The sequence below is a fragment of the Amblyomma americanum genome, chromosome 2, assembly GCF_052857255.1.
Source record: "Amblyomma americanum isolate KBUSLIRL-KWMA chromosome 2, ASM5285725v1, whole genome shotgun sequence".
Classification (NCBI taxonomy): Eukaryota; Metazoa; Arthropoda; class Arachnida; order Ixodida; family Ixodidae; genus Amblyomma; species Amblyomma americanum.
The window spans coordinates 221,192,437-221,206,590 of record NC_135498.1 but is presented as its reverse complement, the minus strand read 5'-3'; the positions used below and the strand labels follow the sequence as shown (position 1 = coordinate 221,206,590).

General features: G+C 46.9%; 1 protein-coding gene across 2 annotated transcripts in view; it reads right to left on the bottom strand.

The window, feature by feature from the left end:
- Positions 1-3,514: 3,514 nt before the first annotated feature.
- Positions 3,515-14,154, bottom strand: part of vib (phosphatidylinositol transfer protein vib) — a 52,723-nt gene continuing 42,083 nt past the window's right edge. For both annotated transcript variants that reach the window (XM_077655758.1, XM_077655757.1), the window contains 2 exons: positions 9,426-9,548; positions 3,515-6,434 (listed from right to left, as the gene is read on the bottom strand). In XM_077655758.1, coding sequence (XP_077511884.1) covers positions 6,390-6,434; positions 9,426-9,548 — 168 coding nt within the window. In that variant the 3' untranslated portion in view covers positions 3,515-6,389. The remainder of the gene's footprint in view (positions 6,435-9,425; positions 9,549-14,154) is intronic.

Here is a 14,154-nt window from a genome sequence, read left to right as displayed (position 1 = left end):
GCATGTCACATCTAACTGGATATTCAGTGCCAGTTGCAGTAAGTCACAGCAGAAAATTAAAAATGTGTTGGAAGCAAGAATGTGTCGAGACAAAGGTATACCATAGGAATGTAGTGACTGCGATTTATGAGGTACTGATCCGTCTGCTCAAACCTATCGCCGACTTGGGGCCATCGCTTATTTAAGTAGGTTTTTCCACTGCATGTAGAGATTTAAACCCTAACAAGCAACCGTCAATGAGAAACCATGAGTTAAACTTCTTGCCCTCCTCCTGATGGGATGGCCGGATTGGGCTCGTCGGTTGCTCCTTGCGAGCGGCGAATGATGATGGCACGCTGGCCGGTGATCGAATATACGGCGGTTAGCGGTACGAAGAGCACTTCGGGTCTTCGTCCGCTCGTCCGGCGACACGTTGCCGGTTGGGGCAGCAATTCCAACTTCTTAAGACAACACTTATTTATTAAAGACGGGATTGATAAAAAAAAAGCATATGAGCAAAAGGCAGTTTAAAAAGGCTGTTAAAAACGGCCGAGCTCGAGACTCGGCGCGCTCGTCCCAAGTCGTCGTTTCCCGCGGGTTTTAACCCCTTCGATAATTGGGCGGAGCTTGGGTAATCTAGCTCTCGCCCAATTTTAGCCAACCGTAGTGCAGTGGCACCGTATGTGCAAGTGGGCGGAGCCCAGGGATCACCGGCCCGAGCCCACTGAACCCCGCTCCTCCCGGAACGTGCAGGGCGCGACTCCGCGTACGCAGCTTGCTGCATGCGCATTCCATCGACTGCCACGCACCGGATTGACATCCAAAGAATGTCTTCTGCGGGACATGGTTGACTCGGCGCCAGAACAGAAAAAGATTAGTTCCGCAGCTGGCAAAGAGGCACCCTAAGAGGGGGCGTCACGCCTCGACGTGCATTCCTCTATTTCCCCCCCCCCCCCCCCCCCGGGCATGACCGCTCCTGGGAACAGGTGCAAGGGGGGGGGGGGGGGGGACCATCGGCGCCATGGACTTCCAACTTAACATCATGCATAAACGGCAAGAAGGCGTCATGGTGTTCTGGCTTCCGCGACGGTTAAGCAGCAGTTCCGTTGCTGCCTCACGCCCGAACCTCTCATTTAGCTCAGAGTGCCACAAGGATGTGACAGTCACATTTTTATAACAAGTTTTTGTCTCACAGCCCAATCATTTAAGTTCAGCATTTTGGCTTTTTGTTCAAGTGTGAGACTTTCTTAAGCAAAGACGTTCAGCACTTAAGACGGCCATTTATGTGGTACATGCTGCTACACAAGTGAATGTTAACTTAAACTGCATGTCACTTCTGACCGCACAGAGACATCACGTTTCACTGATAAGAACAGAAAATTTGCACGCAAAAAATATGTACCAAAAACAAAGCTGAAAGTAATCTTCTGAAATAAATGATGAAAAAGTTCGCCGAACTTTCAAAAAATAAAAACCGAGAAGTCTAACCCCAAGGTGTAACATCTCCCAGCAGTCCTCCCAAAATAATTTTTTTTTGTACTTTAATATCTCGCACGTGTATTTAACATACCTTAATCATACTACATAATTGCATGGTATATTTTGCAAGTTCCCTGGATGCAATAATTGCCTGCATGCAACCTAACAAGGTGCTAGTGGTCACGCTCCAGTTGGCACAATTGTGTACTAATTTATGATTGCTAATTTGCAATTGGTACCATTTGGGTTTTCCCCAATTAATTTTTTTTTACTGGGCTTCTATGTTCACTTTGCTAATGTCAAGAAACTATTTGAATACCCTCTCTCTACTTACAGTAAATACGCAGAGACGCGGAAAAGGAAAGGAAAAGGACTACATGCTGAGGACAGGCTCCGCAGGCAGCAAGGAAAAGGAAGTCCACGAAACAGAGAGCGCTAAATCTAGACAAAAAAATGGTACGGAAAGAAGCTGTGAGGGAATACATAGCTAGAGAGCGAAATCTGGAAGGAAGCGCTGTATGAAAACAGTGTTCTGGTAGGCTGTAAAGTTATACAACCAGACACTGGGCGGGAGATAGTGAGCCTTACAGTAGCTTTGGGTTTCATATAGTAAGAGCAAAATTAACATCAGCTGTAAAGATGAGGAAGAGTACTGATGGCCTAATGCAGAATGGAGAAATTGCACGAATTGTCTCAAAATCAAAGCAATACAGCTTACAGCATGAAAAATTGTATTGGAGCAAACAATACGATTCAAAGTGAAAAAAAAGAAACATCTCTTCCCTCAGTAGATAAAATGGGCGAACATTACTGTAATGTGGGGCAAAGCATTGAAAGATGCATTGCAGAGCACTGTCATTGAGGGGAAAGGTATCTTTAATGGTTGCCAGGATTTTGTACTCCCACATGAATTAGCTGCCCCGGGAGGCTGGCGAGGAGAGGCAAATTTTTAAATACGGCCCTGGCTTCACGAGTGCTTTACCAGCAGCTTTATTTGACAGTTCTTCAGACAGGGATGAATTTTGTTTCCAGCACATGTGGCATTGCAGTACTCTGTTAGAGCGAATGCAGTACTTCACGGCCAAATTCACCGCTGAAGCCTTCACCTTGAATAAATAAAATAAATTTTCCCGCAACTGGGATCTGACCCCGCGGCAGCGCAAACAGATCAGCTTCACTGGCCACTGCAACAAGAGCACCGTGCTATTGCCACAGCCGATCAGGCAGCTCTCTTGGGCTGCGCATTGCACATAGCCGTCTATATCAACTTCCATCTGTGGCACGAACAGATCAGATGCACCTCGACTTCGATCAGAGCTTAACCAGTCTACATATTGTCGCCAGAAGTGCAGACGACCCAGCAAGGCAAAACATTGAGCCAACCAGACTAAACACGCGATTTTGCAACTACGTTAAAACCTTTTTCATGCTTCTGATTGATCATCCAGATTGTGAAAGCATGCAATTTCTGGCAACCACAATAAAACCCAGTTGAGGTTGGCACTTGTGTCGTCCTTCTTCATGTGTCAAACTCCAAGAATCAATGTAGAACCAACTCACCCAAAACGTAACACTTCTAAAAAAAGGGAAGAAATTACAAAATAGAAAATTTAATTTACTAGGCTCACTTCAAAAGGGGGTGGGGGAGAGGGGGGATGCCATCTCTTAGTACCAGTGAGGGAACAGAGTCATGCCTTCAGGACCCAACATGGGTCTCATTTTTGCAGAGCAGTCTCCCATCCCAGACACTGCCCTCGATAGACCCGATCGTGGCCACAGATGACAAACTGCAGTGCAAGCTCTTGGTTAGCTTTTTTTGCTTTAGCGAGTGGGCTCTAGCAGGAGGGTCTAATGCATACTAAGGCTCGCCCCATACCACATTTTTTAAGCCCTTCCGAGCACAAGGCAGCTCAATAAATGTGGTCCGACTCTGCCACACACTCATCGCTAGGCTACTCCACTCAACAGTAAAACAAGCCTCATAACGCGGCCATTTCTTCTGGTTGGCTCCTGCTGGTGTGTGTGTCAGTGTAAATGAAGCCACTCTCACCACGTCTCACCATGCCTATTTTTTTTTTCCTTTTACTGTGTCATTCGTTGCATGTTGAGGAAAAGCCTCCCCTCACACCAACAAAAATAAAGCAGAAACACAGACTCCCTCTCTCTAGAAACAAGCAGCTAGAAATGAGACATCAAGGACACACACAGCTCTTTCAGCCACTGGCATGCTTCAGAAGACTAATCTGCAGCACTGGCCCAGAGAGCGCACACACACCTGTCTGGTGGGCAGTAGCAGCTCCATTTGGATGCTGCCTGGCCATTCAGATTCCAATGGGACAGTGCCCCTGCAGCAGCAGAAGCTTCAGGATGGGTGAAGAAAGATCTTGTGAAAGCTGTAGAAGCCAAGAAGGCCCTGGCCCCAATTTTACTTTACCAAGAGCAGACCACTCATTTCTTCTCGTCAGATGCACAGAGCCATGCGCAACCTACTCTGTCACACTTGCATGCCCTGATTGCGCCGGAATAAAATTAAAAGACCTGCGCACCAAACTGCAGGTCTACCTGCAGCCAAGTACAACCAGTCTAACAGCCACACAGACATCTCCAAGTTCTCTAGAGCCCTGTAAAAACCATGAATCCCAACTAATGGTGTCCTGCATGGCCGTTGAACAGAGTGACGCCAGAGCTATTATGTGCAGATTAGGCACTTCTCTCTCTCAGCCTGGAAATGGTTGAACACCACACAGATTCTGCATGCTAGGCCAATGACAAAGGGCCCTCAAAACAAGCACTGGTGGACACATGGCGCATGTCTGGTGGCAAATGACAGTGAGATCACATCAGCCATGCCTGCAAGCACCCGCATCAAAACAACACAAACCCGCCCTCGAGTTCAGTAGAGGGCTGCAAGCACGTTTGAACCCAGCTTGCGTCAACAAGGAAGTCAACCTACAGAAAGCACGGGCCAGCTGTATGCGTCTCTGTGCCCAACCCTAAGTGGAGCAGACTTTCACGCAAAAATGTTGACGCATGCATGCAACCACAACAATGCAGTGGAAAAGGCCAGCACACACTCTCGCAGCCACACATTCCATCTCCACGAAGTGGACTGCAGACTGGGCATCGCCGTCCGTCAGGTGGTGTATCAAGTCTCTCTTAAGTTAAATTGTTCTTGCTCCTAATAAGCTTAGCCTAAGAAACGTTACAGTTCAAATACTTCCAAAGGCTGCACACACACACAGTGTGCTCTGCCATTTTCATCAGCAATGATACAACTATGTCACTGGAGATGGCAGTTTTCCACTTGGAAATCGTGCTGCTAAAGGAATATGAATGCCAAATTTCCGGTTGTTTCCTCTTGTTTAGGACGCAAGACATTACTACTGTATAAACTCGTGTAAGGGCCGCACTTTTTTTTTTATTTTGAATGTGCAGCCCAAAATTGAATTAAAGAAACGTACAACCATTTTTTTTTCTCGATTACCAAGCCCATACACAAGATTCTACAGTGTACATAGACAACATAAAATTTATAAATGCTAAGTAAACATTTATAGACCAATTGAATGTTTTCTTTGACGTTTTTTAGAATCTGGTTTCAACACCTGAATGGTGGCTATTATGCCAAAGTTGACAATACATGCTGCAATACAACTGCTCTCATTTACACTCTCCAAGATTTACAAAAGCCTGCTCGAAGAGCTAGAATCGCAACTACTGAAGCCGCAACTATAATACTGCCCTTTTTGCATGCCTCATGTGACCTGAAATAAGCCTTGATGTCGCAGCAATCATTTGGTGTTTGCAACTGAAACCATACGAGAGATAGCTCGAACAAATATTTACTAGTGGATGCGGATTTTACCTGCCATTTCATACTTAACGGCTTGTGTACCAATGAAGAACACAGGTAGAACTTAATGTCTGTACCCATTTAAAGGTGCTACCAGAATTTTTTTTTTCCCCTCGAGTCTTGAGAAAACCCTTCAAGACAAGTAGCCAGATGAACACGCACACAGTCAGCGCCTGTGGCCACCGCCTTTCTTTGTGTGTAGCTACAGAAAAGCTCCAGCAATAATGTAACTTTTTGAAATTTGCAGACTGAGAGTCTAGACACATGCATAGCTTTCCAGCTGAGAGAATTCGCAACCATAATGAAGTTAGACCAGCAGATCAGTACGCTGAAAAAAGTAAGAAAATACTGCTGCACCTCCAGAAGGCTGCCAATTCCTCCCAGCAGGGTGCAGAAACAGTGGAATCTCGATAATCCAAACTCCTCATCCAAGCCATCATGTACAGCCCTGAATGGAAGAACATTCCCACCAATTCATACCCTCCACAATGCAGAAACAGTTTGTTTGCACAAACCTGCCATTGGCTCATGAAACTTACACACCTGACATCTTGCCTGGTGGTGCAAAGAGGCAGTGACTCACAGTTGCCAGAAACCACAGGGCGCTCTTCTGTGCCTTGCAGATCTCCTGCAAGCAACAGCAAACCTGCTGCCACAGAGTGGCCCAGTGGCTTGCTGTGATGGTGTAGGAGCTGAAGACGCTGGGCCAGGACTCCACTTACTCGGGACCTGGCTCAGAGCGGGGCAGGTGTTTGGACTAACAAGATTCCACTGCAGTGCTGGGGAAGGTGCCCACCAGACAGGAGGGGGGACAGAGAGTTCCACACTGGCTCTGCTGCTAGAGGGACTAGATGGGAGCTCCACACGCAGGGAAGAGGGCCTCTTTATTGGAGACGAGACCCCCGATGGCAGCGGCAAAGGAATGTGTGTGTGTGGCTGAGGGCACCCGGCGGTTCTTGCACACCACACGGGCACCCCAATTTTCTCGTCTCTGCTTTTGCTAGAGGTCCTCAACGCGCAAACAACAACAACAACAGTGACTCAAAAAGAAGATGAACCAGCAGCGGCAGGCAACTCTTCACTCTTCACCCTTGGTGCCTCGAACTGCGCCCTTTTTGCGTTGCTGAAACACAACAGGAGAGAAGGCACTCAAAATGGGGCACAGTGGCAGTTATACAGCACTGCACTCGACTAGAGGACTCCAGAAGCCAGTATAAAAACTGACAAAAGGCGCTGGAGCTCTTTCGGCTCTTTCAACATTAAATGTCTTCAACGGAACCAGTGACCAGTGCACGTGCCGCAACTGACAAACGCGTTGCGGCAGGATGTCTCCCCGAGTTCATTGTTTTGACCTGCCATAAAAAGACTCATGGTGCCCCGTGTTTGAAGGATACCATTGGCAAACCACTACAGTGCCTCTGCCACGAGGTCGTTTGCCGCTGTGGGCATAGTTGAGTAAACTGAAGCCGACCTGCCATAGAACTCTGTTAGGGCACACTCACTCACTTTGGGACGACTCAGCTTCTAATAAATCTCATTTTTTTAATGCCTTATGCACCAGCAACACACAAGTGGGAAAATGTAGCCTGTGAAAGCTCATTAAATCTGAAGACGGAAAGATGACACGATACCATATGCATTTGCAGCTGAGCTCGCTTATAACAAACACTCGCTTAGTATGAACAAAGGACACCATGATGTACACTCAAATACATCTATAATACAGCGGATCTCAAATGCAGCGAACGTCCCCGGATGCAAAATTTGTTTACAGCAAACATGAATGTGCCAGGAATTTACGTAATGGGGGCATTCTACATGGCCTTATCGCGAACCAACAACCATGCTGATAATGCATTGACTTATCATACCAACACCAATGAAAAGGGCACAGGTTACGCAAAGAAAACAGAAGAGTATGCCTCAGGTCGGCTTCAGTTTACTCAACTATGCCCACAGCGGCAAACGACCTCGTGGCAGAGGCACTGTAGTGGTTTGCCAATGGTATCCTTCAAACACGGGGCCCCATGAGTCTTTTTATGGCAGGTCAAAACAATGAACTTGGGGAGACATCCTGCCGCAACGCGTTTGTCAGTTGCGGCAGTTGCACTGATCACTGGTTCCGTTGAAGACATTAAATGTTGAAAGAGCTGAAACAGCTCCAGTGCCTTTTGTCAAACCTGCGTGCTTGTATGGCTTCTGGCCAAGGGCAGACATACAAGCTTCCCAGAAACAACCTTTCTCTTGCATTGTGCCTGCCCTAAGTGTGCTCAGTTTGGTCCAGAAATTTTCTCCAGCCAAGTGCACAGCTTGGACAGTTTGGAACATCTCCTGTGCTTAAGAAACAGCCACCCGCCATACACAACGTCAGCATGATCTTCTGTGGAAGGCTATCACTGGTTAGCTCTCAGCAAAGACAGCATCCTTACAAAGCATACGTGCCATAGATGCAGAAATGGCTATACAGTTAAACCTGGTTATAAAGAAATTGAATAAAGAGAGATTTTTCGTTACATCCAGGTTTTCGTTACATGCAGTTTTCACAAGAAGAGCCAAAAGGACACTGCAGAACTCAAACCAAATTAAGAAATAAACTTAGGTGAAATCACCTTGAAAATGTGTACAGAAAACAGCACTACTCGATGTCATAAACGTGGAGAAACGTTTTGTGATCATGCTGATTGCGCGACTGTGGCAGCAGCCACCACCACCTCCGCCAAGGCTCGCGCAACGCCTCTACGAGGGGGGCGGAAGCACCATAGCTGAGCTAGAGAACGCACGCAGCCGCACTGCCGCCATAGACCAATCGTGGAGGCATCTGCTTCTACCCGTATGTCCCCTCTCTTGGTCTTCCCCTCGTTGCTGCCTCAGAAACTGGCATGCTGGATGGTCAAACCTCGAGGCGAAAAACCATTGTTACCTTTTCATTCAGCACACTCTAAACTCGTAAAAAGAGCCAGTCATTTCTTAATTCTCTCATGAAGTCATGCATGAAAGTTTTTTTCAGCAGTGCAAGCGGCTGGAGAATGCTGGACACCCTTCCCATGTTCTGGTCTCTGTAGAGGAAGGTGTTCTAAAAAAATTCTGCACGAAAAAAGCGCAGAAAAATCAAAAGTCTACACATAAGAAAGAAAAGTTGCCATCATCCCTTACTTTCATCGGCTGTCCCACAATCTAAAAAAAAATAGTGCAGTGCTCGGGAGATAAGAGTGGTTTTTTCAGTCCGTAAAAAGTTGAGTCATTTGTGCACGAAAAATTTGACAAAACCCAAAAAGGTGGTTGGCTGCACGAAGAAACATAAAAATAAATTTGTTGACAGCATTGAAAATGTCGCACACCAGATACCTCTTTCCTGTGGCAAGCAGTATGTAGGTCAAACAGGCAGATGCCTGAACGATAGGCTTCGGGAACATGGGCGTGACGTAAGGGATATGTGTGGGAAAGGTTTGTCAGCCCATTGCCGTGCGTGTCATTGCATACCACTCCTCAAAAAATGTGTGGTCTTAAATGTGCAAGAAAACTGCTAAACACAAGAAATAATTGAAGCCAAATGGATTTCCCTGTTGGAAGATGACTGTGTGAGCAGCCCTTCAGTCGCTCTGTTGCCAAAGGAGCTCCCATACCTGGCTGATACGCTTTGCTAGTGCACGGTTTGATGGTGCTTGTACGATTAGTCCCTATAAAAAACCATCCTTCCTTTGCGAAATAAATCTCTGTTGGAAGTTAGCGCTGTGTGTGTTGTCTTTCTGAGTCCGTCTTTTTTCGCTACGTTTTCTGCACTCTGAAGGTTTTCGCATGGTGTCTACTGCTAGTCAGGGAAGGCGACTGCCAGTGAGAGCAAGCCGGGTAAACAGTGTGCAATTTAAATTTTCAAAGTGGAACCGGGATGCACGCAAAGAATTTTTTTTTTCTGGCCCACGGAGCTTCATGCATCCGTCCGAGAACATGCACACTACCAACAGGTTAGTCTAATACGCTGCATTTTACAGTGGCATCCGAATGAACGAGTGTCCAATGCCAGACTTACATGGATGCTGGGCGGGATGCTAGCAGCGCTCCGAATTAACGGAGATCAAATTAACGAGGCTGCACAGTATTACAGCATGACCCCTACCTCGTCCAGGTCCTTTTTGGTCTGCTCTTCTAGCTTGCGGATGTCAGCCATGGTCAAACCATGCCACCTGTCAATCCAGCAGAACACCTGCCGATGGAAGTTGAGGAAGATCCTTCGCTCCGTCTGCAACACACAGAGGAAGCACCATAAGGGCTTGGAGGGCCACAGCAGCGCACCACCTATGGTCATCACCAGTGCTGACTAGAGTGAAGAACGAACCCTCAAGGGAGGCCAATGCTTCTCATACCAGTGGGGGCAAAAATTCATTAAGCACGACACCATGACAGTCTTAAGGTTAACGCCACTGTGCAGTTGCCTGCCACACTGGCCTGCCACACAGCGGTGGGCAGGGCATCAACAACACTGGCTAAGGTCACAGACATTTTTTCGCAAATATACTATTTAGGGCATCCAGTTCTTAACATTTACAGTTAAACCTTTGATAGAAAATCTGGCACGTCACATAAAAAAAAATATTCATGACGTCAACATTTCATGGGTGAGTATACAGTTAAACCTGGTTATAACAAAATTGAAAAAGTCAAAGATTTTTCGTTTCATCCAGGTTTTTGTTACATGCAGTTTTCGCGAGCAGACCCGGAAGGACACTGCAGAATGGAAACAAAATAAGAAATATACATGAAATCACCTTGAAAATGTGTACAAACAGCGTTACTCGGAGTCATAAACGCGGAGAAACGTTTCGCAATCACGTTGATAATGCGACTGCATCAGCAGCCACTGCCACCTCCACCGCAGCTAGCGTAGCGCTGCTATGGGGGGGCACCCGGGTCGTGCTAGGGGAGAACGCACTCGGCCGCACCGCCGCCGTAGACCGACCGCGGAGGCACATGCTTCTTCCCGCATGTCCTCTCTCTGTCTCCCCTCGCTGTTGCCGGAATCCTCACCTTGCATCTCCGGCGCTCTCCGCCGTCCTGCTCCTGACGCAAGCAATCGCGCGGCAGCGATGGCCGCACACTGCGTGCCGTTTATTTTTTTGCTATGCCCCATTTTTCGCTGTTTTGAGCATGAACTGGTATAATGCCACGTGGTATGATGTTCCAAAAGAGAAAGCGCCGGAAATGCGCCGATGGCGATGGAGTACGGTGCGGTGTGTCAACTGCAGTCGCTCATTGCGATCGCCGTTCCTCTCGTGTCAGTTCGTGCTTTATCGCCCCGAAACTTTCGTGTTGTTCTGCCAAATTTCGAGTAACTCAACACTACCTAACAGATGCCGTAGCCAGTTCATTATATCAAGGTCAACCGCCGCAACACCTTCGTTACATGGAGGTCTCAAATGCACACGCTTCAATGGGGGCGGCGTTGGGGACTTTAGAAACATTGTAATATAGAGGAATTCGCCACGTTGATGTTCGTTACATCCAGGTTTAACTGTACCACAAAGCTTGCTAGCAGGGCTTAAGGCTGTGAGGGCCTGGGCTGTGCAGTGCCTGCACCCAGATAGCCAAGACCAAGAAAGGCATGCAAAGTGTATGAGGACATGTGCATGACGGTTCCACAAGCTGCAATCATCATTCTGTCTTCTGACATTCCGGCTTCCAAAAGAAGACTACAAATGCCACTAGAGGCCGGCACATACTCAGCAGCAACCTCATCAGCTGAAATCGGCTAGACCGAACAAAACCACATGCTCAAGATGTTATCACTGTGGTATGCACATGCATGCTTTTACACACGCAAATTACTCCGTGCATTGGATCAACGCTGTTATGAAGGGGTTAGAGTTGACTTGCTGTCCCACACCCTATCTCTGCAGTATAGGCATCGACATTAATGGTCCACCCGGAACTCTTTTTCAAACACTTGTGCCATTTTGTGAGGGGAACAACAACAGTAGTGGCATGTACAGCTGGGACCCCTAAAATCCCTCATTATAAAGGTCATGCACCATATCGTATGCTATACATCAAGCTAAGCATGTTCAACACAACAAACCTTGATTTAAAGTTAATTGAAGAGATAATAAAAGAAGCCGATAATTTCATTCCGGACACTTCTGAAAACCATTGAATGCCACTAGTATTGCCTCTCGTCATAATTCTTGTTTCGTCTGAAGGCTCTTCACCATTGCTATCTTCATCAACCTACTTCCCGTCCTTGATGACTTCAACAATGCTGTCAGGTCCAAGCAGACATCAAGTCATCACCAACCAACATCTGCTGCCGTGTTGCAAGAAGTGGCATATGAGTTGAACAATTCATGGAGCTGTGCAGCAGAATCGGAACAATTACTGTCATCGGCACACGCATCAGGTGTGTCACTAGCGCTGTCCTGAACTGTAGCAAATCCAGCCTTCCGTCAGCAATAACACATGACGTCTGGCAGCACACTCCACTAAGCACTCATAATCACTTCAATGGCTTGGCTATTTTAGCTGGCAGGTCAACCTTAGCAGAATTCGCTGCAGCATGCCTGTGTGGTGGTGTGCCTTGGCAGTCTCTGCGGCCAAACGCAAAATCATTCATGATCAGGTCCAAGAGGTGCTGCAAGACGGAATCATTCAGGAGACTTGCATTCGGTGGGCCACACCCATAATACTAGTAAGGAAGAAAGATAATTCATGGAGATTTTGAGTCAATTATCGTCGCTTGAATGTAGTCACAAAAAACGATGTGTACTCATTACCGTGCATTGGTTGACTCTCTAGACTGTCGTCACTCGGCGCCATGCTTCCCGTCTGTTGATCGCTGCTCTGGGTAGTAGCAAATACCAATGAGTCCATCAGACAGACAGAAAAACCACCTTCGCGACTCCTTAGTGGCCTCTTTGAATTCAGTGTAATGCCATTCAGCTTGTGTAATGCACCTGCGACGTTCTGAGCGTTTCATGGATATGGTCCTCCGTGGACTAAAATGGGATATATGCATGTGTCATTTGGATGACGTTATCTTTGGCAAGACCTTTCATAAGCCCAATGAAGGCATCGGTATCGTTCTGGACAGCATCAGCAAGGCTGGACTTTTAATTCCAAGAAGTGCCACTTTGGAGAGCAGCGAACTGTCATTCTTGGAATCCTCGTGGATAAGGAGGGAACCGGCCTGATCGGCAGAATTTTGCTGCAGTTAGGAATTTTGAAAAACCACAAACCCTGAAAGGCCTTCGGAGTTTTCTCAGCCTGTCGTCATATTTCCGCCACTTTATTCCCGGTTTTGTGCACCTTGCCCCTCCGCTCACTTCTCTCCTCCATAAGGAGAGTGCAATCTATCAAAATCTTGGTATGGGCTAGTCGGTGGTTCACCTTAAGTAAAAGTAAGATATGACCTTTTTCCTTGACTCAGCTTTTGCCACGATATGCCTTCTTGTTCTGTTCTTTTTCGAGAGTAGTGCAGTGCAAAACAAACAGGGACAGAAGGAGAAGTCACAAACAACAGGACTGGCGCTGACTAACGACTGAAATTTTATTGAAAACGGCAGGGCTTAATACAAACAGGGCAACACATGGCCAAGTAGATAATCAATCTGCACAAGATTGTCCAAACAGCATCAAACCGACTGAAACATCTGTCACAGAGGCGTGGCCATGATATGACTTCTTGTTCTGTTATTTTTCATGAGTCATCCGCTTTTTAAGTAGCTTCGCATGCCTTCCAGCAATATTCGGGCTGTACGTTTGTTCACGCCTTCTGTGATAAATGTTTCAGTGGGTTTTGACGCTGGTTGGACAATCTTGTGCCGATTCATTATCTACTTGGCCATGTGATGCCGTTTGTATTTAAAGCCCTGCTGTTTTCAATAAAATTTCAGTCGTTAGTCAGTGCCAGTCCTGTTGTTTGTGTCTTCTCCTTCGGTCCGTGTTTCACTACTCTTACTTAAGGAGAGTAGCAGTTTGTGTGGGCATCCGAATGTGATTAGTCTTTCAACCAGCTGAAATTTGCTCCGACTTCAGCAGCTCTTTAGCGCCCCTTTGATCCTACTGCTGCCACAAAGATCTACACTGATGCCAGCTGGCATCGGCCTTGGGGCGGTGCTTGTCCAGACACATACTGGCACCGAACATGCATGCCAGTTACACATTCACAAAGTCCGAGAGCAACTACACTGATTCAGAATGCTTTGCCTTTGCTGTCCACCTGTGCTGTGTACCTGGGTGGACGTCCGTGTACTATCGTGACCGATCATCATTCCCTATGCTGGCTCATAGGCATGCGTGATCCACCTGGTCTTCTGGCATGTTGGGTTCTGCACCAGTAGGAATACAGTAGAATCTCGTTACAACGAACTTCATGGGAGCGCCAAATTTAATTTGTTTTGAAATATCGTACTGAAAAACCATTATTTTTATGTCAGTAACGCATCACAAGAACTAAAATTACGTACCTTTGCAGCAGATTTACGTATTGGTAAGTAAATAATAAACGATAACGCTGGGCACAGTTTAACTACAATTTATTGCTTGAAGAAATCTCATCTTCTTCTGGCGAGTAGATGACAAGCGCTGCAGGACGAACGCCTCCACATCCTCGACCTTCCTGTGCACGTCATCGGGGACATCTTTTCAGCGCCCGACGAATGATCAAGCCTTTTCTAGAAAAACTAGGACATCCGAGGCGGAAACAATCTCTTCCTCTTCGTGCGCTGATGCAGTGTCGGCATCGTCTTCGTCGCTACTACATTATTCTTGCTCACACACTTGATTCACGATGTCTTCGGTGGTGAGCTCCGTGGATGTAGCCGCCACTCTGTCGCTGTCCACATAATTCGGAAGTC